The sequence below is a fragment of the Crotalus tigris genome, unplaced genomic scaffold (assembly GCF_016545835.1).
Source record: "Crotalus tigris isolate CLP2741 ecotype Arizona unplaced genomic scaffold, ASM1654583v1 scf7180000017694.5664430, whole genome shotgun sequence".
In the NCBI taxonomy this organism is placed as follows: domain Eukaryota; kingdom Metazoa; phylum Chordata; class Lepidosauria; order Squamata; family Viperidae; genus Crotalus; species Crotalus tigris.
Genome location: NW_024096572.1, coordinates 286,680 through 311,340, shown reverse-complemented (window position 1 = coordinate 311,340; position 24,661 = coordinate 286,680). Strand labels below are relative to the sequence as shown.

General features: G+C 37.1%; 1 protein-coding gene across 4 annotated transcripts in view; it reads left to right on the top strand.

Moving 5' to 3' along the window:
* Positions 1-1,278: 1,278 nt before the first annotated feature.
* IGF1 (insulin like growth factor 1) overlaps positions 1,279-24,661 on the top strand; it is a 91,205-nt gene continuing 67,822 nt past the window's right edge. For 3 of the 4 annotated variants that reach the window (XM_039338186.1, XM_039338184.1, XM_039338187.1), the window contains exons 1-2: positions 3,604-3,963; positions 5,112-5,274. In XM_039338186.1, coding sequence (XP_039194120.1) covers positions 3,895-3,963; positions 5,112-5,274 — 232 coding nt within the window. In that variant the 5' untranslated portion in view covers positions 3,604-3,894. Of the gene's footprint in view, positions 1,733-3,603; positions 3,964-5,111; positions 5,275-24,661 lie in introns of those variants that run through there. The other variant, XM_039338185.1, reaches the window with a different exon arrangement.

The following is a 24,661-nucleotide window of genomic DNA, read 5'->3' as shown; positions in this document are numbered from 1 at the left end:
TGTCATTTCAGGTACTTTTTCCAAGATATTTGAGGCCAGCTTGGTCTATAGATAAGGGCAGATGATAAAATGTGTTGCCCTGCTACATACAGCTCCACTGCCCAATTTTTTTTTTCTGATAGGAATTTGAGAAGGCTCACTGTTTAAGATCTTATGTGAAGTCAAACTATCCATCTAACTAGCTACTATCTTCTCATGATTGTGAGTAGGATCACCCACCCACACCCTGGTTTCTGTCTTAGAAAAGACTTTCTAGACTTGGGGTTACTGTTATGGAATAACTTGGCATCTTCAAATCACAGTCCCTTCCTGAAGACCTCTCCTAATAATTTTAATACAGAATTGTGCAGCTCCTCCATCCTCAACTACCAAATTCAGTGGCATAGTTTCCTGCTGTTATGAGTGACATACATACTAAAACAGGAATGTTAAAGTATAACATTTATAGCATAATGAGGCATAACACTCCTGAAAAACAAGCAAAAATCCTTCATCCAGAAAAAAATCACAGATGAAGGCAAATATATGTGTCCAAGGATAATGTTGCAAGATCCAATCTGGGTCAATCACCATGACCAGAGGTTCAGTCTTCCAAGCTTTCGGACTCGTGCTGTAGCCCATCCTTGGGGAATTTCCCCAAGGATGGGAGGGGAGAGAAGTTCCCTGAGGATCGGCTCCAGCATGAATCCAAGAGCTCAGAAGACTAAAACACTAGTCCCAGTGACCGACCCAGATTAGATCTTGAAAAAAATCAGACCATCTTGAGTGCACCCATCTTGCATGATCACTCAGTTCATTGCTTTCTTTGCCCATTCACACCCTCAAGCTTGCTTTAACAAAACAAAAAGCAAAGTGTCATGGAACATCAATGAATAGGTGGGGTAGAAAGAAAAAGCCAAATGTTTCTCTTTTGTCAAGATGCATTCACTTCAGAGGGTTTTATAAAAAGCATGAGAATGTACACTGTATATGGATTAGCCATTCTTGTAGGAATCAGATGGCAAAAGGTGATTTTAGCATTGATATTAGGAAGAGCTGGTTCTCACAATAGCCAGCATGGAGAAATACTCAGCAATTTTACTTGGAAAATATGGTGCAAAAGTATCTGAATTAATCTCTGGGTATCTATTGCAGCCAGCTGAAACATGTCCATTTACATGTTTCATTTTTATTGCAGCTTCAGCTTCTCTGAGTTCTTCAACTATATTTTCTTGTCTTCCATTCAGAAGCGTGCATTCTTTTAAAGAAGGAGGGGGATTGGGTGGAACAAAACCAACGACACTTCAGTGCTCCAGTTTCAAAATACAAAGGTATGATGTTATTTGTCATTGTGCCCAAAAATCCTTACTCAGTAACTTTGCCAGAAGAGGGAGAGAGAGAGAGGAGAGAGAGAAAGGAGAGAAGAGAGAGAGAGAAAGCAAATGTTCCTCCAGCTGTTTCCTGTCTACAGTGTCTGTAATGTAGATAAATGTGAGGATTTTCTCTAAATCTTCTTCTGTTTGCTAAATCTCACTCTCAAATCAGAGCAGATCAAGCCTGTGCAATGGAATAAAACTGCTCAATATTGATATGTGAACATCTCCTGGATTTCTTTTTTTTTTTCTTTTTATTCCCCCCTCATTATTCCTCTGCTAACCAATTCATTTCCAGAGTTTGCACTTAAGAAGCAATGGGGAAAACCAGCAATCTTTCAACTCTATTATTTAAGTGCTGCTTTTGTGATTTCTTGAAGGTAAATCTTTCTTCCTATTTGATTTCTTTTTAAATATATATATATATATATATATATATATATATATATATATATATATATATATATATATATATATAATTTTGCTGTATGTGTAATCAGATTTTGGCTTGAAGATTGCTAGACATTTTCAATGGCATTATTTCTGCACTGGGGTTTTATTTCTAAACTGCTGAATAATTTTAGCACAGTTGAGAAATAACTGCATGGAATGACTGCTCTGAACACAGCTTAGAAACTGTGAAGGTGAAGGTACTTAAGAATTCAACTTGGGTTAGAAAAACTTTCTGAAAAAATTCTTGCTCTGTCATATTTAAAATTCCCACTTACATCATTTGCTGTGGTTAATAACTGCTGAGTTGCATATAAGCAGTTTTGAATTGCACTGCAGGTGCAAATGTTGACATTGTGATACCCATTAGACATCAGTAGCTGATTCAGTTTTCTGGGATCATTATATACCCAGAAGTACAGAAGTAACCCAGAGATTACAGTATAGTCTTTATAGCAGCTGCTTATTGGCATCAATCTACATTTAGACTTTTTTTTTAATGGTTTCCTGTGAAAGTGAAGTTTGTTTTTCCTTTTCTGAAAGAAGAACCATGCACAGTTTTCTGCTCTTGCAGATTTATACTAAGTTTAAGCAATTATGCAGTAAGAAAAGTGAACAAGATTTATACTAAGTTTAAGCAATTGTGCAGTAAGAAAAGTGAACAAACTATTTGTATGCAGTTTTGTTTTATTTTCTCAAAAGCAGTTTTTGTTAAAGTTTGATAGGATTTTTAAAAGTATTCTATATTCTCTGCTTCTTGGAAACATAACTCTTTTTAGATTGATTTGACTTCAATAGATCCACTGACCTCTGTTTTTGTCAGCTGGCCTCAAGTTTCCATTCTCAGCAAAATTATATCCTTCAAGAATAAAGTTTTGTTTTTCCATTTTGTAGGCAGAGTTGTGTGCAGCTGACAGTCTCCAAAGCTGTAGGTACCAATTTAGTTTTTTTTTTTTTTTAGTTTTTTTAAAACTACCTTGCCTGAGTATGTTTTAGCTATTTTACTTTACTAAAAGAAATAATTTTATAACATGTTTAGAGTAAGAATAAATAGTGTCAAGTAAATATTGCTGAAATCAATAGCTATAGGAGGGTCATGGTTATAACTGCAGAACTATGGACAGCATCCAATGTTCAGTTTATTGGAAAGAGGAAGTTATTTTTTTATTATAAGCTTCCCAACATAATATAGATACCACATCACAATTAATTAGCAGAGTGTAGTAAACCTGAATTTATAAAAGAAGGCAGTACATTTGTATCTCTCTTTTCTGAGATTTTAAGGAAAGGTGATTCTAATAGATTCTATATATCACTTTCTTTACCTACTGAGTGCCAGGACCTGGATAGCTCCTAAAGTTCATGTACTGCATATAGTTTTTTAAAGTACAAAGGTCATGAGTTCATGGTGAGGATTTGAACCTCATAGAATAACATCTGACCTATATGAGTCCCAAATAGAACATAACCTCTCACTTTGTCCTTGTGGTCAGTGTACCTACAGTAAGTTTGATTTCTCATTCAGTTGCTTCCTTGGTATCAAGTTGGTTGCATACATTGCCTTATTTACCTAATGATGGTGTCTGACAACTTACATATGCATTTCCTTAGCAAAGATTGATACTTCTGTCTACAGTATTCTTATTCCAGCTGCCGTGTCTCTGAAAAGCGCTTTCAATAAACCCTAAGCGTTGTTATTTTAGATAGTCACCAAACCGGCGTGCACCCAAATTTCGCTCAAGCATTTTTATATGCGCTGCTTGATTTGAAGCTTGCTGAATGGGAGGAGTTGGGGAAGGGCAAAGGAAGGTGTTAAAGCCAAGGAGCAATCCATCTGCTGGCTACTTTAAGAGCCACTGTTTTGGACTGCTACAGACTGCATCTCCAGATGCAGAAGATACTGGATTTTCTCTGAAGGAGAAGATCTGTTGAAATTGCAGCTGTGAAACATAATTGGTCATTCATTACCACATTGTTTAGCCAGTCCTGCACAGTACAGAGTTGGACTCAGAGTCCAAATTTAATCAGACACTCTGATAAACCCCACCCACTTTCCAGGACTTGCTTTTAAAGGCCTCTGCCTTCCGTTCAAATGGGACAGACAATAAATTGGGGACACTCTGATCTATTGAAAAGACCAGCAGCCAAATTGTTAATTATCGTAAGTATTCTTTTAATGACTCCCGCCTTCCCATCTAAACAGAGAAGAAATATTAAGGTACATTAGAAAATTTTCTGACAGATAAATCTTCAAAAACACTATTATATGATTGATGGAGTAGGACTTTTGGTCCATTTGACCAAACCTAAAGGATCCATTATTTCCTCTTCCCAAGCTTTATAAAGAGATTGTGCTTTTGCGATCTAGGAGAAAATATTGAATTTCTAGGCAATTGTATGGTGTCACATTCTTGGCTCACATAAAGGAGTGGGAATAACACAGAGTCCCATTCTTTTGTCCTAGATCTGATTTTTTTTTACAGTGCACAAAGTCTGCTGCAGTCTCAGAAAAAAAATAACATTGTTAAATGAAGTTTATGTTTGAGGCAAAGCCAACTGGGATCAAAGAACACTGTGTTGAATACATAGTGTTCTTCAGTAGGTACACAATGCCATTTCATTGGGACTATGCTGGGAGAACCTTCTGAATTGCATCCTTGAGAGCAAGCCTGTGAAAGCAGGTGACTTACCTCTACCTTAACACCTTTGAGATATCATTAACTAGAGAAAAATAGTATTATGATAACCAAGACTATTCGTAGTGATCCTTCTTTCTGCTTCTGAAGTCACACTCATATTTGCCTTTCACATTTTACTATCCTGGACTGTCATGTTTTGAAAATATTAAATAGCTATTTCATCTTCATTAAGTCTTTTAAATATCTTTCTATCTTTATATTGGATGTTTCCATAAATAAAGGCCTTGCATATTACTCTCTTCTGTTGGCTAGTTGGCTAGGTTCTCTACTAGGTTGGCTAGTCATTACAGATGGGATTTTGTAAAGAAGTGTTTTGTATTTAATGTGAAGGCCAAGCTAGGCATTGCTAAGGACTGGTTTCTGTCTGTGCTTCCGATTCTCTCTCTTCAAATTTGAATTTGAAATTGCCCATAGACATCAGCTGCAGCACAAACAAGGCTCATGGTTATTTGATCAGAATTTCCCCCAATATGTAACAATTCTTTCTGAATGGGCCTGGGTGATAATAAAGCAATCAATGCAGATTCTATTGAAATAAGCATCTCATTTAGCCCGGTTTTGGGATTTTCTGAAAAACACTGACATAGTTTTGTTTTTATTTCATTCACAGGTGAAGATGCTCACTGCAACATCCATTAATTTCTTCTACCTTGGCCTGTGTTTGCTCACATTAACCAGCTCATCTGTTGCTGCTGCTGGCCAAGAAACACTTTGTGGTGCTGAGTTGGTTGATGCTCTTCAATTTGTCTGTGGAGAAAGAGGCTTTTATTTCAGTAAGTTTAATCATCCATTAATTCTTTTCTCACTGAAACGTTCTATCAATTTTTTCTGGGGAATGTAAATTTTGGAATCATGCACATCAGCTACCAATTTCTGTGCTTTCTATAGTGTTTCCTTGCCCATATGTATGTGGAAGAGGATGTATGCATGTTTGTATCATATTTATCATATAGTAGTATACCTAAGTAATAATATAATAGGCTTCTCTCAAATCCTAGTTTGTAGGTCCAATAATGTACATTAGTTGGTGTGGGTTCAACATCTACTCACTCCTCACTTAAAAAAACATGTTTGGAAGACTGCTATACTTTCTCATTATTCTTTTTCTTTTCTTCTTGCTGTACTTACTGATTTCACTTTCTTCTACTCTAAGAACTTCCTCTGATACAAGATGCTGCATCTGGAAATGGTTTAAAATTGCACAATTCCTCTTTTAAGGAAATTAAAAACTGGGTGCTCTATCATTATTACAACTCTCTTCCAACATCTGGTCTTTGTGGTTATGTGAATTGTCATTAAAGTAGGAAGTGCAGGAGGTAGGAGGTAGGAAATGGTAACATAAATCAACTACCAAGAGGTGCATACTGCATTGAACAATCCTTGCTATTGCTTTGGCTTCAGGAGGCTTGGAGAACAAGGCTGCAGAAATTTCTGCTTGAAAAGTTTCATATGAATGTGATTCCATGAATTAAGAAAGAATGTCATGAATTAAGAAAGAATGTCATGTAATGGAACATTTTGCGCTTGTGTATAAGGAATCTTGATTTTAATATCTGACTCTTTGTTTAAAAAATTATTTAACTGAAATTATGAATTAAGAGCTCAGGGCAAGAAGATGGATAATACTGAATTCAATGGATATCATTTGGTTTATGTAAGGCTGCTTCCTATATTATCTCAATTTTTATTATCAGATTAAATCTCACACAATTATCTCATCCAGTAATAGTCTTTTCATTTTCTTTACTAAATGAAATTTTCTGTATTAAATGAAGAAAAATTATAATACTAGAAGCTGTCACACTGTCTTCATTAGAGTTGCCAACAACACTTTTCTTCCCATTTCATTACCATTACATTTTTGAATGTATAATTAGTTCATTTTGTTACTGTTGCTTAAACCACATGCATTTTGAGACTTGAGGTGGTTTTGTTCATAGACCCCCAGCTCCATGGCCCCTTTATATACACCAATGCATCTTGGCATCTTGAAGATGTGTGGACTTCAACTACCACAATTCTCCAACCAGCATGCTACCAGGGAAATTTGGGGAGTTGAAACGTACACACTTTCAAGTTGTTAAGGTTGAGAAACACTGGCATGTATTGAACAAAGCTAATATCATATTTAATCTCGGCATGAACTTTTAGTATAAAAATAAATTGTAAGATACATAGGATGGCATAGATAATCTGAAAATACACACTGAGATAATATCAGGTGCAGAGATACTGAAGAGTTCATAGAAATAACATTTTACTAAAATAGCTTCTCACACAATTTGTTTTGTGAAGGGTTCTCGGAGTCCTAGTGGACAATCACTTAAATATGAGCCAGCAGTGTGCTGCAGCTGCCAAAAAAGCCAACACAGTGCTGGGCTGCATTAACAGAGGGATAGACTCAAGATCACATGAAGTATTAATACCACTTTACAATGCCTTGGTAAGGCCACGCTTGGAATACTGCATCCAGTTTTGGTCACCATGATGTAAAAAAGATGTTGAGACTCTAGAAAGAGTACAGAGAAGAGCAGCAAAGATGATTAGGGGACTGGAGCTAAAACATATAAGGAAGGGTTGCTAGAATTCGATATGTCTAGTTTAATGAAGAGAAGGACGAGGGGGGACATGATAGCAGTGTTCCTATATCTCAGGGGTTGCCACAAAGAAGAGGGAGTCAAGCAACAAAGATGATTAGGGGACTGGAAGCTGAAACATGTAAGGAACAGTTGCTAGAATTGGATATGTCTAGTTTAACGAAGAGAAAGATGAGGGGGGACATGATAGCGGTGTTCCTATATCTCAGGGGTTGCCACAAAGAAAAGGGAGTCAAGCAACAAAGATGATTAGGGGACTGGAAGCTGAAACATGTAAGGAACAGTTGCTAGAATTGCATATGTCTAGTTTAACAAAGCGAAAGATGAGGGGGGACATGATAGCAGTGTCCCAATATCTCAGGGGCTGCCACAAAGAAGAGAGAGTCAAGCTATTCTCCAAAGCACCTGAAGGCAGGACAAGAAGCAATGGATGGAAACTAATCAAGGAGAGAAGCAACCTAGAACTAAGGAGAAACTTCCTGACAGTGAGAACAATTAACCAGTGGAACAACCTGCCTCCAGAAGCAGTAAATGCTCCAACACTGGAAGTTTTTAAGAAGATACTGGACAGCCATTTGTCTGAAATGGTATAGGGTTTCCTGCCTGAGCAGGGGGTTGGACTAGATGACCTGCAAGGTTCCTTCCAACTTTATTATTATTATTATTATTATTATTATTATTATTATTATTATTATTATTATTATTATTATCATTCATAGCACAGTCAGCCAGATGTTCAGCCTGGATTTGGCATTTTGTCTACCTATCGAGTCCTTACCCAGGACCTGGGATAGGCAGATGTGGATGTTTGATGGTATTACAGGTATCGTCGCAGGATGGAAGCAGTTCCTAATAAGGCAGCCTTTTGCAATTGACTAATAGCAAATTTGTCAATGCCAATGGTGTTCAAGTGGTGCTCCAGTTGTTTTGGGATTGCGCCCAAGGAGCCTATGACTATTGGTACTACCCTTGCTTGCTTTTGCCACAGTCTTTCTATTTCTATTTGTAGGTCTTTGTATTTTGTTATCTTCTCCAGTTCTTTCTCTTCTATTCTGCTATCTCATTATTATTATTATTACTATTATTATTATTATTATATTTATTATGGATTCCTTTATTTTTCTTTTTCTTTTTTTATTGGAAGTTGTAAGCACTGGATATAATAGGACAGTCTGCAATTAAGTCTTAAGACAACAGAGTTTGTTTATTTATTTTTAGTTATATCACATCTAGAAACGATCTACTCCCACACAGAGCAACGCTGGGTGGTATTCAAATAATACATAAAAGCTTAAATCTTAAATCTTACACTAAAACAATTAAAATTAAAATTAAATATTTTCAAAGTTTAAAAGGTGGAGGAGGGTCTTCACATTGCCATTTCCTCATAAAGATTCTCATAGCATTCCATTGTGCCTCTTGACAGGGTGTTACTCTTGTTGAAGAAGTAGGTATGTGACCTGCAAGTCCTCCTTGAATCATGGCTACTGCTGAATAAACTATAATTCATTGAGAATGTGAGCGAAAGAGTCTGAAATCCTCCTGGTTCCAGAGAGAACAAAGTTTAGTGTGACTCATACCTTCACATTCTGCACAAATAAGTCCTCCGTGTCTCCAAGGACTTTCTAAAAATTGGGAACTTTAACACATCTAGACTCCAGCTCCCAGAATTCTCCACCAGCAAAACCAAGCAAATATATTATAGCTACTATAATGCAGTATATGAATTTTGTCCCTGTAAAGTAACTTCATATGCTCCTATAGTCCAACAGTTGAACCAGGGACCTCCAATTGCACAGCTCAATCTATTATCTAGGTTGCCATGGTAGATCTTGATTTATATAATGTATAAACCAATATCTGACCAAAGAAAAAGCAATATGTATCCTCATTGCTTGAAAAAAAAAGAATTCACATACACAATAAGCCATAGGAAGCAGAGATAGATAAATAAAAAAACAAACAGAAGAGCTGGCCAGGAACAGCTAGGTGATAAAGACTAAGTCATATTTCACTGAGTCAAGTAATCTTGAACTGGTTGCCAAATAGCATAAAATGTTTCCAAGTTGTCTCTCTTTGTAGAGCATTCCATCATCTGCTGTTAAAGCAAGCTGCTTAGTAGCCTAAATTCCATGGCAGGGGGAAATTGTGGCTTTCCAAGTTCACAATAAGATGCTTGGCAACCAATAGAAATCTCTGTGAAGAGCATAATGGTCCTTTGGATCCAAACAGCTGGAAAATCACGTGAAAAACCTGTCTTGGTTCAAAAGGAATTACAGGTATTTAAACAAGACTTTGGCATTTCATTTTTTTAAAAGAAAAAAAACCTTCCACAATATTAATGCTGTCAGCCTCTAATTTATGTATTACACTTGACCCAGGAATTGTACAATGCTAGCAAACAGCCAAAGAATTCATTTTTTTTACTTTTTCTAAAGAAAACAGAATTCAAAAGAACTTAGGTAACATGAAATCTGAAACAAAGTGAGGGGAACAGATAACCTTATCACTTCTACCCCACATGCTGCTAATGTTAAAGGATGTTCAACATCTTTTTCTGAAAAAGTCCAATAAGCAAGAAACATTAGTTTCCTTCCAATGATTTTCCCTATTCTGAATGCCCTCACATAGATCTCCTATATGCCCCAAATATATCATCTTCCCTCTTTGCATGTATTGGGAACATTAATGGGATACTAGAGAAAACAGCCCCTTTATGGATTACTGCCTTGTCGTGGCGAAGGGGCTTGCGTAACTCAATGAAGCTATAAGCTATGCCGTGCAGGGCCACCCAAGATGGACAGGTTATAGCAGAGAGTTCTGACAAAATGTGATCCACTGGAGAAGGAAATGGCAAACCACTCCAGTATCTTTGCCATGAAAACCCCATGGACAGTACTAAAAGGCAAAAAGATATGACGCTGGAAGATGAGCCCCTCAGGTCGGAAGGTGTCCAATATGCTACTGGGGAAGAGCAGAAGGCTAGTACTAGTAGCGCCAGAAAGAATGAAGCGACTGGGCCAAAGCCGAAAGGACGCTCAGCTGTGGATATATCTGGTGGTGAAAGGAAAGTCCGCTGCTGTAAAGATTTTTTCTCCATAGGAACCTGGAATGTAAGATCCAATAATCAAGGCAAGCTAGATGTAGTCAAAAAAGAGATGACAAGACTGAACATCGACATCTTAGGAATCAGCGAACTAAAATGGACAGGAATGGGTGAATTTAACTCAGATGACCATCAGGTATACTACTGTGGGCAAGAATCCCTCAGAAGAAATGGAGTAGCCTTCATAGTCAATAAAAGAATAGGAAAAGCAATACTGGGATACAATCCCCAAAATGACAGAATGATCTCAATTCGAATCCAAGGCAAACCATTCAATATCACAATAGTCCAAATCTATGCCCCAACCACTGGTGCTGAAGAGGATGAAATTGACCAGTTTTATGAAGCCCTACAGCACCTTATAGAATTAACACCAAAAAATGATGTCCTTATCATCATGGGGGATTGGAATGCTAAGGTAGGAAGCCAAAAGATAACCGGAATAACAGGCAAGTTTGGCCTTGGAGTACAAAATGAAGCAGGGCACAGGCTAATAGAATTTTGTCAAGAGAATACGATGGTCATAACAAACACTCTTTTCCAACAACCCAAGAGACGGCTCTACACATGGACATCACCAGACGGTCAACATAGAAATCAGATTGACTATGTGCTCTGCAGCCAAAGATGGAGAAGCTCTATACAGTCAGTAAAAACAAGACCAGGAGCTGACTGTGGCTCAGATCATGAGCTTCTCGTTGCAAAATTTAGGCTTAAATTGAAAAAAGTAGGGAAAAGCACTAGGCCACTCAGGTATGAACTAAATCATATTCCTGATGAATATACAGTAGAGGTGACAAATAGATTTAAGGAACTGGATCTGATAGACAGAGTGCCTGAAGAACTATGGATGGAAGTTCGCAACATTGTACAAGAGGTAGCAACTAAAACCATCCCAAAGAAAAAGAAATGCAAGAAAGCAAAATGGCTGTCTGAGGAAGCTTTGCAAATAGCTGAGGAAAGAAGGGAAGCGAAAGGCAAAGGAGAAAGAGAAAGATACACCCAATTGAATGCAGAATTCCAGAGAGTAGCTAGAAGAGATAAGAATGCCTTCTTAAATGAACAGTGCAAAGAAATAGAAGAAAACAACAGAATAGGGAGGACCAGAGATCTCTTCAAGAAAATTGGAGATATGAAGGGAACGTTTCATGCAAAGATGGGCATGATAAAGGACCAAAATGGCAGAGACCTAACAGAGGCAGAAGAGATTAAGAAGAGATGGCAAAACTACACAGAAGAACTATACAAGAATGAGCTTAACATCCCAGATAACCACAATGAGATGGTCACTGACCTCGAACCAGACATCCTAGAATGTGAAGTGAAATGGGCCTTAGAAAATCTGAGCAACAATAAAGCTGCATCATGGAGAAAGCTAGGGAGTTCCAGAAAAACATCTACTTCTGCTTCATTGACTATGCAAAAGCCTTTGATTGTGTGGATCACAACAAATTGTGGCAAGTTCTTAAAGAGATGGGAGTACCAGACCATCTCATTTGTCTCTTGAGAAACCTATATGCGGGTCAAGAAGCAACAGTGAGAACTGAACACGGAACCACTGATTGGTTCAAAATTGGAAAAGGAGTCCGGCAAGGCTGTATACTGTCGCCCTGCCTATTTAACTTATATGCAGAGCACATCATGAGAAAGGCAGAGCTAGATGAATCAAAAGTTGGAATTAAGATTGCCGGGAGAAATATCAACAACCTAAGATATGCAGATGATACCACTCTAATGGCAGAAAGTGAAGAGGAACTAAAGAGCCTCTTGATGCGGGTGAAGAAGGAGAGTGCAAAAGTTGGCTTGAAACTCAACATTAAGAAAACCAAAATCATGGCATCCGGCCCTCTCAATTCCTGGCAAATAGATGGGGAAGAAATGGAGGTAGTGACAGATTTTATTTTTCTGGGCTCAAAGATCACCTCAGATGGGGACTGCAGCCAAGAAATTAAAAGACGCTTGCTCCTGGGGAGGAAAGCTATGGCAAATCTAGACAGCATACTAAAAAGCAGAGACATCACCCTGCCAACAAAAGTGCGTATAGTCCAGGCCATGGTTTTCCCAGTTGCAATGTATGGCTGTGAAAGTTGGACCATAAGAAAGGCTGAGCGCAAAAGAATTGAGGCCTTTGAACTATGGTGCTGGAGAAGACTCCTGCGAGTCCCTTGGACTGCAAGGCGTTCAAACCGGTCAGTCCTAGAAGAGATCAACCCCGACTGCTCTTTAGAAGGCCAGATCCTGAAGTTGAAACTCAAATACTTTGGCCACCTAATGAGAAGGAAGGACTCACTGGAGAAGGGCCTAATGCTGGGAAAGATTGAGGGCAATAGAAGAAGGGGACGACAGAGAATGAGATGGCTGGATGGAGTCACTGAAGCAGTAGGTGTGAACTTAAATGGACTCCAGAAGATGGTAGAGGACAGGAAGACCTGGAGGAATGTTGTCCATGGGGTCGCGATGGGTCGGACACGACTTCGCAATTAACAACAACAAAGAGAAAACAGGGGAGTAGTATTTTTTCCTCTTCCCTTTTTTTTCTGATTATACCTCAATTTCAATAGGTCTTAAAAGAATTTCATTTGCTATGTACATTTGAGCTTCTTATGCAACAGTTAGTGGACTACCCTAGGTTGTGAAAAGACTGTAAAGAAGTGAACTCTTCAAATCTTTTTCATATGGGTCATTACCACCACTTATCAAACTTGGAAAAGGGAAAAAAAAACAGAATCTGGGGGTGGGGGCGGGAAGGACTGACACCAGAAATCAGAAATTCTTCAGCTGACCTTAGCTAAAGAGAAATGTGCAGTTTGAAAAATTTACTACTCATTAGAGAACAATAGAGTTCTGTGCTACCTTAAAGTGTAAAATATATTATTTCATAAGCTTTCGTGAATCATAGTTCTCTTTATAAATCCTCAGAGACTTCTCTGAGCCCAGATTGGAGAACTTTTTGAAAAAAAAATTGTGCCACTAATTCAGAAAAAAAATTAGTAGCAGAGTCTCTGTTCCTAGCATTCTTTCTATGATTAAACATTATACTTATGAGTAGAATGTATTCCTGTAGTAGATCTCTAGGTGATTTTAAAGTAAAAAAAGAAAGGTTGCTAGTTTTATGGGCTAACAACAGCATAAGGGGAAAATTTTTTAACTAAAATGAAAGATACTGAAATGAAATAGCTTGAAATACCACTAAGATCATCTGGTGACAACATCTAGAAACCTTAGCTGATTGGGACTAAGCAAGGCCACATCTGATTATTATTTGGATGAAACATCATCAGAAACTCACAGTGTTGTAAGATAGACTGAAATCGAACAATCACAGAAGAACCACTTCTTGTCCTCCAGAAAATTTAATGGATGCATATATATGCACACTAGGACAGCAGTCCCCAACCTTTCTGGCTTGGTGGCCCAGCTGGTGGGTGGGGGAGGAGATAGTTCCTGTGAGTGGCAGGTGGCTGCATGCAAGCAAGTCCAGCTCCATTTGTACTAGGAGTCAAGCTTAGCTTGGGGAAGAATTACTTTATGTAAGACAATGTAACTTGGCTTGAAGTTTTATCTAATATACTTCGCAGATTTTAAGAATATAGGATTATGGTGGTGCCCAATGATAGTTAGGAGCAAGTGACACATTGGAAACATTTGTATTTTCAGACTGCAGACAGCAACTGCAGCCATGAAATTAAAAGATTCCTGCTACATGGGATGAAAGCTATGGCAAAACTAGACAGCATATTAAAAAGCAGAGCATCACCTTGCCAACAAAGATCCATGTAGTCAAAGCTATGGTTTTCCCAGTAGTAATATATGGCTGTCAGAGCTAGACTGAATGTCAAAGAATTGATGCTTTTGAATCGTGGTGCTGGAGAAGACTTTTGAGAGTCCCTTGGACTGCAGGGAGATCAAATTAGTCAATCCTAATGGAAATCAACCCTGACTGTTCTTTGGAAAGACAGATACTGAAGCTAAAGTTCAAATACTTTGTCCACCAGATGACTGGAAAAGATCCTGATATTGGAAAAGATTGAAGGCAAAAGGAGAAGGAGACAGTAGAGGATGAGATGGTTAGATATTATCATTGATGCAATGGACATGGGTTTGGGCAGACTCCAGGAGACAGTGAAGGACAGGGAAGTCTGGTATGCTGGGATCCATGGGATCGCGAGGAGTCAGACACAACTTAGCGATTGAACAACAGTTTTTTTTTGTTCTTTCATGCATACATTGATAATGATTAACACCTATCATTACTGCATTCAGACTACAGTCTTTATCTTTAGACTGTCTTTGAACTGCAGACTTTATCTGCCCTGTTTTATTTCTTTCATTTTTTTCCCATGCTATTTTTTTGTAAGAGTTTGCCTCGAAGTACTTGAAACTCTATTCACTCTCTTATGACATTTTGGTCTAATAACAGTGTGACCCAGTTATATATTTTGGATCTCCTAAAGGTAATATCTTTCCATCCATTTCCCAGAAAAAACAGTATTTGAAATTACAAAGGAAACACTTAATTCATATCATTAATTCAAAGAAAATTATGACACTGACCCTGTCTATGAGGACTTCCTCCATCTAAGAAAACTCATGGAAAATTTTCAACCTAATCCACATTTGCTAATAAAAAACAGAACAATCATCCTCTGGGAAATGAGTCACAGCCAAATTATTGAATTCTTGGTTTATTCATTCAACATCCATAAATCTAAAAACTACCTAGAGCTTTTGACTGCCACAAAATGGAATGCATTTTTCCACTAACAATAGTCAACTGTATATTTAAAGCAAATCTTCTGAGGCATTGCTTGCATTAAAAATGAAAAACCACAAGATTTGGCACTGGGTGAAAAGAATGATCTAACACACACATGCTTTAGAAGAAGAAATTTTATAAAATAATTGGATAGGTTTTTATTTCTTTGATATTCAGCACTAGGCGCTGTTTGTGTCCATCCATTATGTCATTTGACTGCTGCTTTTCTTGTCACTAACTCATCTGCATATTTTTGTGATATCTAAATATGTTGCGTTTATAAAAGTATCTGTCCCGTCTTTTCAAAGTCATAAAAAGTATTAATATGAAGCTATTAGATTCTATCCTTCTGTACATTTTTTCACAGGCTATCCATGAAATTCCTCTTTGATTTCATTCTTGCTTTGCTGCCCAGAATCTTGATTCAGTTTTTACTTAATTAAGTGTAGACTTCAATATTTTAGAAACCAGTACATCCATTGGTTTGATTCAAATAGCCCACTAAACCATAGCATGAGTTGTTTTGAAACATTTTATGGCTTTGCGTTATGAAAACATAGTTATTGAAAATACTATGGCTTAGTATCGCCTGTGGACTTAGCCACTGCCTTGTTGGAAGCAAATTTACATGGAAACATTTGAGGTTTTACTTATAAATAAAAAATCCTTGCTTTATATTAAACAGAACGTTATCATGTGTAATATTTCAAAAAAGTGTATGCATATTTACAAAATAATAGATGCATTTCTCAAATTCTTCACTGACCAGCAATAGACAATTTTGTAGACCTTACTATTTTACAATTAACTAAAATAAAAAATGTTTCTTGTTTAATGGAATCTATTAATTAGGAAGCCTAATTAGAAATATTAGTGTGATTTATCAATATGATGTTAAGTCTTAGAATAGGAGAAAATGTTAAAAACATACAAACTGATCTTCTAAAATGTAAATTAAACTGCACATTCAGTTAAAACATTGGTTATATTTATAATTAAATTTATAAAGCCACCCAATTCACAACAAAAAACCTTACAATATAATAAAGCTAATAAAAAACATAACCAGGGAAACAATATACACCAGTAGAAACACAATGGCACTTAGGATACATATTTTGCCTAATATGGGGCCCAGGGGCAAAAGCCAAATCTGTTTAGAAGACAGCAGGGACGTGTTTATTCAAACCTGTCAGGAATACTATGCCATAATCTGCCAATTCTGAACCAACTGCAGCTTCAAAAGCATCCACATGTAAAGTCCATTACAACACTCCACACAAAAGGTAACCAAGGCATGTGTGACTGTGAGAAGAGACATCTGGTTCAGGAAAGGGGCAATTGGCATACTAACTGAATATGAGGTAAGACTCTCTTGGCCATAGGAGAACAGAACCTTGAGGACCCTTGAATTGTGCACTCATTTTTTTCTCTGGGGACATGCCATGGTACCAGATGAACTAGGAACACAAAGCAATTTGGTCTTTTGGGGTTGAATTTAAGCATGCTTATTTTTTTCAGATCCTAGGGCCAGACCTTGACAGCATGCTTGGTCAATCAGGGGTTGAGCTCCAAAAGTGGGTATATCAGTCTGATGATATATGACCCAATGTCATCAAATCGCCTCACCCATTGGCTTCATGCGGATATTAAATATGAGGGGCAAGACTGTCAATGCTGTGATAAGCCACAAGTCATGGCCCTCAACCTTCCTCCCCTCTTTCAAAATGATCTGGAACTGGTCACAAAGCAAGGAGGGCATATCTCCTTAATCCCCACAGTCAGTCCAGGAGAATAGCATGATTGATGCTTTCAATGATGTTAAAAGCCATTGAAAGATCAAGAAAAACCAGGACAGTTACATCATCTCCATCCTGGCTGTGCCAGAGGTCACTGACAAGTGCAAACAAAGCTATCTGTACTATGTCCTGGTGTGAAAGCGGACTGTTAAGCATCCAGATAATCTGCTTCTTTTTTCCTATGAAACTCCAGCCATCCTCTCAATACCTTTCTTCATAAAGGGAAGATTGGACAACATTGTGCAGAACTGCTTGCCCCAGTGATGGTTTCTTTAAGAGGTGACACCATTATCTCCCTCAAGGCAAGCAAAATCATCTCCTCACTCAAAGAAGCATTTACCACAGATCCAATCTCAGGTCATCTTCCAGGAAGCCTTAAGTATTGCAAACAAGAGGTTGGATTAAGAGGTCTAAGAATTCTGTCCATTTCCTCAAGGGTCAAACACTTCCAAAATATAATAGGGCATGGTAATACCTCTAGCAGTTTGTGAGAACTTTCCCTATCAGAATGCAATTGTGAAAAGATTTCCTGTCAGGTGCCTAGAATAATCATTACAACATCCCTGCCTCTGTCTGTTTATTTGTTATGACCATAGCTAATTTTAGGAATAGGGCCTCCAGATTAACATTCAAAGGCTAAAAGTTCTCAGTGTTCTGAACCTCACACCTTCCAAATGTGTTTGACCTTGAATCCATTAAACCTAAACCACCACGATCAAAAAGACATTATTAGTGGGCTATGGGGGTGGTGAGTGGCCCTGCGGGCAGGTGGACTGGGAGCAGGGCAGGGGGTGGAGCGGGAGTGGGGCCAGTTTTATACGTGTTCACACAAGATACTAAATAATGTAGTTGATTTGGTTTTGGTTTAATATAGTGTGTGAGCCTAGCAATCATGGCTTAAAGTACATCTAAAAGTAGTAAGAACTAGCATGCTGCCTATAATATATGTGTGAATGAATGTGAATGAATGTACCATCTAAATGGTGTCCATACAGCCAATTACTTAAAATGACTTTCTGGCAACCTGGTTCAATTTCCCCCGACCTGGCATGATCCAGAAATATTTGATTGCCTCTCTCATAGTCTCCAACTAGCATGACTAAATATCTGGAAGTCACTAGCTTTTAGAGTATAAGGAAGGCTCATCTAATTCTCAGCAGCTGATCACAGCAGAAGACAACATCTGAAGGAGATAAAACTGAACTCAGCCACATCTCCTTTCTACAAGAATTATGGTTTTCATTTAGTGAAATTAGCATGCTGCAACAGAGGTAATGACTTACCAACAATGGCTTGAACTAGAGCCTCGGTCCCAGGTGACATTTCAGACAGATAAATCTTCATGTTCTGCCTTTGTAAGGGAATGAAAATTAGAAGTTTAACAGCCAAAATTCATTTGCCCTTTATTTTAGACAAGTCACCACAATAGCTTCTGGTATTTTATCTGTGTTTTAGTGAAAAGAAAGGGGAAAAGAAGAATTATTTAATACTGGCATGCTTAACTGCTCTCTCTCTCTCTCTCTCTCTGTGTGTGTGTGTGTGCGCGCATGCACATGTTGTCTATGCATTGTTTAATGTCATGTTGGCAAATGTTACTTTAAAAAGCACTTGGCAAGCCTAGTATCAGTTCTTGGCGTTACTGCCCCAATTCATTTTTTCATGAAACCTTAAATACCAAGAAATCCTTGACTTGTTTTATTTCTGGCATATTCCATTATGTAATCATCCAAAATGTTTGCACATGATTGCCTTTATTTGCCCTAATATTATTAATGGCTTTGCAATATTTCAGCATGGATAGCAAGAATCATTTGGGCAAATCATACAGTCAACTAAGACCACACAGTCTCTTAATCAAAACCTTTCCCCAAAATATTGAAGGCAACCTACATAGTAACTGTAGGTTGAATGGCTATGGAAGTCAAGAAGCAAGTGGATAGGAATGATATGACTACAATATTCTTGGCCTTTGACAAAGATCTTAAGTATAGATCCTTTCATAGATTGGCATCTTATTAAAAATGCACTAGGCTGATAATAAGAACAGAATTTTTACCAGGCTGTACCAAGTCTTTATACTAGGACTAATATTTTATATCTTGGCTATGAATGACCAAATAATGGAGTTGCATAGTGATGTAGCTAAAATTGTTAATTATACTAAATTACTTAACATTATAAAACTAAACAAGGAACAGTGAAGAGGACCAAAATCAGCCATCCAAATTGGGTGAATGGTACAGTAAATGCAATATATGGAAAGCAAGTGATAAAAACTGGAACACCAAATCAAACTCTTTGGTATATATTAAAGGAGATTGAACTGGGATCCATTCACTGGGGAAGAAATATTGCAATTATGGTGGAAAGCTTAGTGAAAATATCAACTCTCTTTGTGCCATCTACTCAAAGGCCAATTTATGTTAGAATGCATAAAGGACAACATTCAGTATCAATTGGTCAATTCAGCCCTGTTTCAATGTACATCAATGGTGGAACCACATTTAGGCCATCTACCAGTTGCTGGATCCAAATGTAGTTCCAACAACAGTTGCATTTCACAGTGTTTTCTAGTCCAGAGCAGTCTGAGCAGCCAGGAGCAGCATCTGGTTCATGCCACCCTCCAGTTGGTAAAAGGGCAAAACATTTCAACAGCAGAAGAAGCATATTGGCTTCCCAACATAACAAGCAGAAATTATTATACGTAAGATCCTTAGTAGTCAGCAGATGAGCACCAATAGACTCACAAAAAAAAAAAGAAAACATGCTCATCCCTATGCCAAATTGGGCTCTTCAACAGTCAGAACAACCTGTTTGAGCTTTGCCCCATTTTGATAGTGAAAGCAGACGACTTGAGCAATGGTAGGTCCTGTGCCTTTAGAATCCTGCTACAATTGCTGTACCTGTATGTCAAAAAAGAATGTTGTACAGTTGCTAAAAGTACAGTAAACATTGATCAAAGCTATTAGAAGCAACAAAAGTTTTCCATAGAAAGGAAGAGGAAAGTGAATTTTTTGGGGCTTAGAAAAAACATGAGTAAGTCAACATTAAAAAGATCCATAAAATAATGCAAACTATGGGAAAAACAAATTTTCTTTCCTCGTCATATGCTATTAGCACATGGAGTTATCTGTTGAAGATAGGGGAATTAGAAGAATGTCTTTACACACTACATAGTTCATTCAGTGAAGGATCAGTTTGGCATTGCCTTTTCTGGAATAAAGAAAAAAATATTTAAGCTTTCTCCTGGGTGCAGACATAGGGGGCAATGGTGCATTTTAACTGACACCATATTTTTCGGGAGGCAATGAAGAGCAAATTGTTAGGGAGCTATAATAATTCCTCATGAGAAGAAATTATAAAAGTTTGGCACTACAGTTTTTAGTGTAGAAGGAAACCAATGGAGAGCAAATATGACAGAGCTTTTTAAGATTATGCATGAAATGGAAAAGTTGAATGGAATTTTTCTCTGTGTCTCCTTCCCTATAATGAAGGATTCAAGATAATCAAAGGGGGAAGTCCTTCCTCATGTAATGCAGTCTAATTAGAGGATTCATTTCCAAAACATATGACATTGTCTTCAAGTCAAAAGAGTTTAAAGAAGGATTAGACAAGACATTCAGTGATCATTGGTCATTATAAACACTCTCCAAAATTAGAGATTAGACTGATCTGATTTCTAGCATTATTTGGAGGACTTTATCACATGTATACGTCATACCAAAAGTACTGATTGCGTTATCCATGATTTGATCTTTCTTCTATTCATGTAGAAGCTTTCTTGATTTGGTATAGCTTAAATGGTTTGGCTTGGCTTAGCTTGGCTTAATTTAGCTTAGTTTAGCTGCCTGATGATAAGGTAGCTGTATGTATCACTTCACTCCTGGAACTTAATAGAAAGCTAATAGTTGCATCTATTTCTTTTTCAATTTAACAAATTCAGAGTTATTATCATTCCATTCTTTATATCAAAATATATCTCACTTCTGCATCCTTTACATTGCTGAATTACGACTGAACATGGTAGAACATGCTTCCTTTGCTGCTCAACTCCCCTGCACCAACACACACATTTCAAGAATTGTGTTTCTTTCCATTAACATTTCCAATCTTGCTCAGGCATATTTAGTTTGGCAAAAGCACTAGTGGTGACTCACAGAAAAGATTTGAGAATGAGCTACTGAAAATATATCTAATTTCTCTTTGTGTAACTAAGAAGCAGCAATCAGTGTGGGTAAAATCATAAACTAACAAGTGAAATTTATAACAGTCTTAATCATCAAACTTTTTAAAAGCCACTGCTGCTGTTGCAGATCTTTGCTCAAACTTTGCTTGGATCTATTTTTTTTTTTTTTTGCCATATTTGATGTGATCCTATCATACTGCTAAATATAAAGAAGAGCTTTTCATATGTTCTGCTAAAATGATGAATTCACAATGGTAATTTCCATTAAATTCAAAGTTTCAGTAACCTTACATCTCTGATTTTATTATTAGTTTCTTATTCTAGGCTATTTTGATCTATTTCTTCCAGAACATAGAATTTAAGAAGGTCAAAACACGGTTGTGAGCATGTCTATCTCATTTCATCTATACCAGGGGTTCTCAACCTTGGCAACTTTAAGACGTGTGGATTTCAATTCCCAGAATTCCTCAGCCAGCAAAGCTGGCTGAGGAATTCTGAGAGTTGAAGTCCACACGTCTTAAAGTTGCCAAGGTTGAGAACCCCTGATCTATACCATATTGTTAAATATATGAACTGCTGTATACCCATTCATTCATTTGATCCATTGACCTGCACTGATCAGCAACTCTCCTTCACTATTTCAGAAAAATAACTTCCTTGCTTTACATCCCAGCCTTTGGCATACAAAATAGCTATTACCCTAAGTTATGGTCCTGCTGCTTTTAGTTAGCCAGTGAAAGACCATGGGATGGACGGAGGTGTCTTAAATTACCATGCTGAAATAAGAGCTAGCATTAACTTCTGAGGAATGAATATAAAGACTGAAGAAATAAGCTACTCCACTATCTTAAAGGTATCCAATGAATTTCCATATCTAGCAAAATAATGTTTTAATTTGCATGGAAATCAAAGAGAACAAAAACTGGTTACTATTTCCTTCTTTGACTAACTTATGATGTGTGTGTTGTAATTTTTTTTCAATCAAATTATTTTGTTTAATATGTACATCTTAAGCTTCTGTATGCAATTTGTATTTGAACAATTGTCATAAAAGTATTTTACTGTAATTTAAGGAAAAGTTCTTACAACTGTAAAATGGTATGTAATTTTTGTATATTTTACATTTGTGCAGAAAGAATATTGTTAAATATTCCATTTTACTACTGAAAATATAAAGCTTAGTATGAAGTAAGTATGGCACCAGCTCAATATTTCATCTGTAGCATGAGTAAACAATAATTCAAACTTAATGCATGAAGATTTCATTACAGTAGTGCTGACAAGGGAGATTTTTAAAGTATTTTTAAAAATATATCATTAAATTTTAGCCTCCCTTTCTGTTTTTATATAGGTACAATAAAAATACAAATTTAAAAACAAAACAAAGTTAATAAAATTAAAATAAAAACCAAAATTGAAACTAATCTTTTAAAATAGGTAACAAAAGCTGGAAAAGCCTGCATTTTTATCATATTCCCTTATATTGAAAAATGCCTAAAGCCATCCCCCCATTATTTACTTATTTAATTGGGGAAAATAAATTCCATATCTGACCTTTTTTTTTGTCAGCTGACCCAAGATAACCCCTAAAAGTTAAACTTTTGAAAGGAAACAGATTTAGATGGGAGAGATTATCTGGCTGCAATCTGATGGAGATTACACAATCAATGTATCCCCTCATGTAGATTCAATTTTTGCCTTGAATTTCACTGTAAGGGAATATCATTTCATACTTAGTGTTACTGCAATTCAGAAAGTCACTGAGAGCATAATCTTTTGTGTTTGTACTCAGAAGAAGGTCCTATTGAGTTGCCTGGAGCTTACACTTCACCTACTGTGTATAAACATGTGATGGCATTACCAGTTTCCACAATGATAGAAGATGTGGGAGAAAAGATGTTCATTTAACAAAGAATGAATGACCAATACTTGTTTTCCAAGTTTGCTTGGGAGATGCTAAACCTTAAAATTTGGTTTTGGTTAGTAACATAAATATGACTTGTGAAACAATAACAAATATAACAAAAAGAGAGGCGGGCAATTTTGATCATGTTTGTGCAGAAGACAGAAAGCTAGTTGATGTGAGCAAAAAGGAGAAGAACTAATGAAGGAAGTTTTGCTGGTGCTTATTTCAAGACAAGAATAAAATGTCTTTTTTGCTTGCCCCTGTCCGTTTTTCATTTTCCTTTGAGGTAACATACTTCAGTCCAAGAATAACCTTATTTTCTAACCTCTTGTGAACTGGAAATTGGAAAAGCTAATTGCTGTGGTTGCAATTTCCAAACTGGTGGCATGGGCCAGCAGCCTTACTTAATGTGGATTTTGCCAAGTTCTGATAGTTATGTGCTTCAAGAATGATAATATAAGAAAAAAAATAAAGGCAGAGATTTATGACTGCAATGAACAGATGAGTGTGGGGGAGGGGTTCTACTACCTTCTGTTGAAGGTGCCATGTACCTCATATTTTTAGCCATGTATCTTTTTAAATAAATTGTTGAAATTGTTGTGGCCCATCTACTGTTACAGCAATATAATCAGAAGTTCTCCTAACAGAAGCATTTTCCACTGTGGTGCCATTCAGCTGCGTTGGACTTTACTTTCCATACACTCCAGCCAGACGTTTGTGCTGAAATCCAACACATCTGGAGGGCACCAAAATGGATAAGGTTGTTCTGCTGAACTTATCCATTATCCAAACTCATACCATCCCTTTTTAGAACCAGGCCCAATCTATTAAATGGGGCAGGAACCTAAGGAGTCCAAGGAAAGGTACAGTTATGGGAAGAAAGTACTCTTAATTCAAACCACATTCTTAAGGCAATAGATAGTGTTTAGTTTTTGGAAAGCTCTGTTCCAAAATCACATTGGACAGGATAACTATGTGATTGTTGTACTGCAAGTTTCTAATAGGACCCAGGAGCTCAGTTAGGTTATTAACCACAAACTTATATTCGCAAATATTCTTCATATTTGTCAAATTTTAATCTCATTTTAAATCAAGCAAACCAGCATATTGTACAGAGAAGTGAAGATTCACATGAATTTTCAGACATCAAGATAGGTGATCTGTTATACACCACATGTTTGAGCTATTCTGGCTTGGCATTATTTGAATGGGAGTCCAGAACATGTGAACAACAGTGACTTCCTTTACTCCGCCACACACAAAGTGTCTCTTCATTTTTTGTTCCATTTGCTTCTAGAATCTGTTAAGAAACTTACAGTCTGCAAATCTCATTCAGCTCCCCAATCTATTTTAATTAGTCCTTGGAACTTCTTGAGATCATGCAGCTGCAGGGATTAGTCAATTTTCAAGGAGAGTATTTCCATTTCCATTACTCCTGAGGCATTCAATTATGTGGTAATGTCTATCAGATTTTAACTGATCAAAAAATAAAAAAGGTTAAACTAGATTAATCCTGGTTAGCAATTAGATGGCAGATTACTACCATAAACAATGTCAAGCTGTAGACTAGACTGGTAAGCTGAAACAAGACTACATCAATACTGCTACAAGAAAACTACATGGACATATCTGTGTAGTCATATGAAGTCATATTTCACTCTAAGGATGTGTTACAACATCCCATCTTCTGAATTCACATAGGTTTCTTCCCATGTGCACAAACTAGTATGCAGATATTTATTTGCTACAGTCTATCAGCTGCATAGGAACTTCTATGTATTTATGAATAATACTCATTCAGCTTTGGATT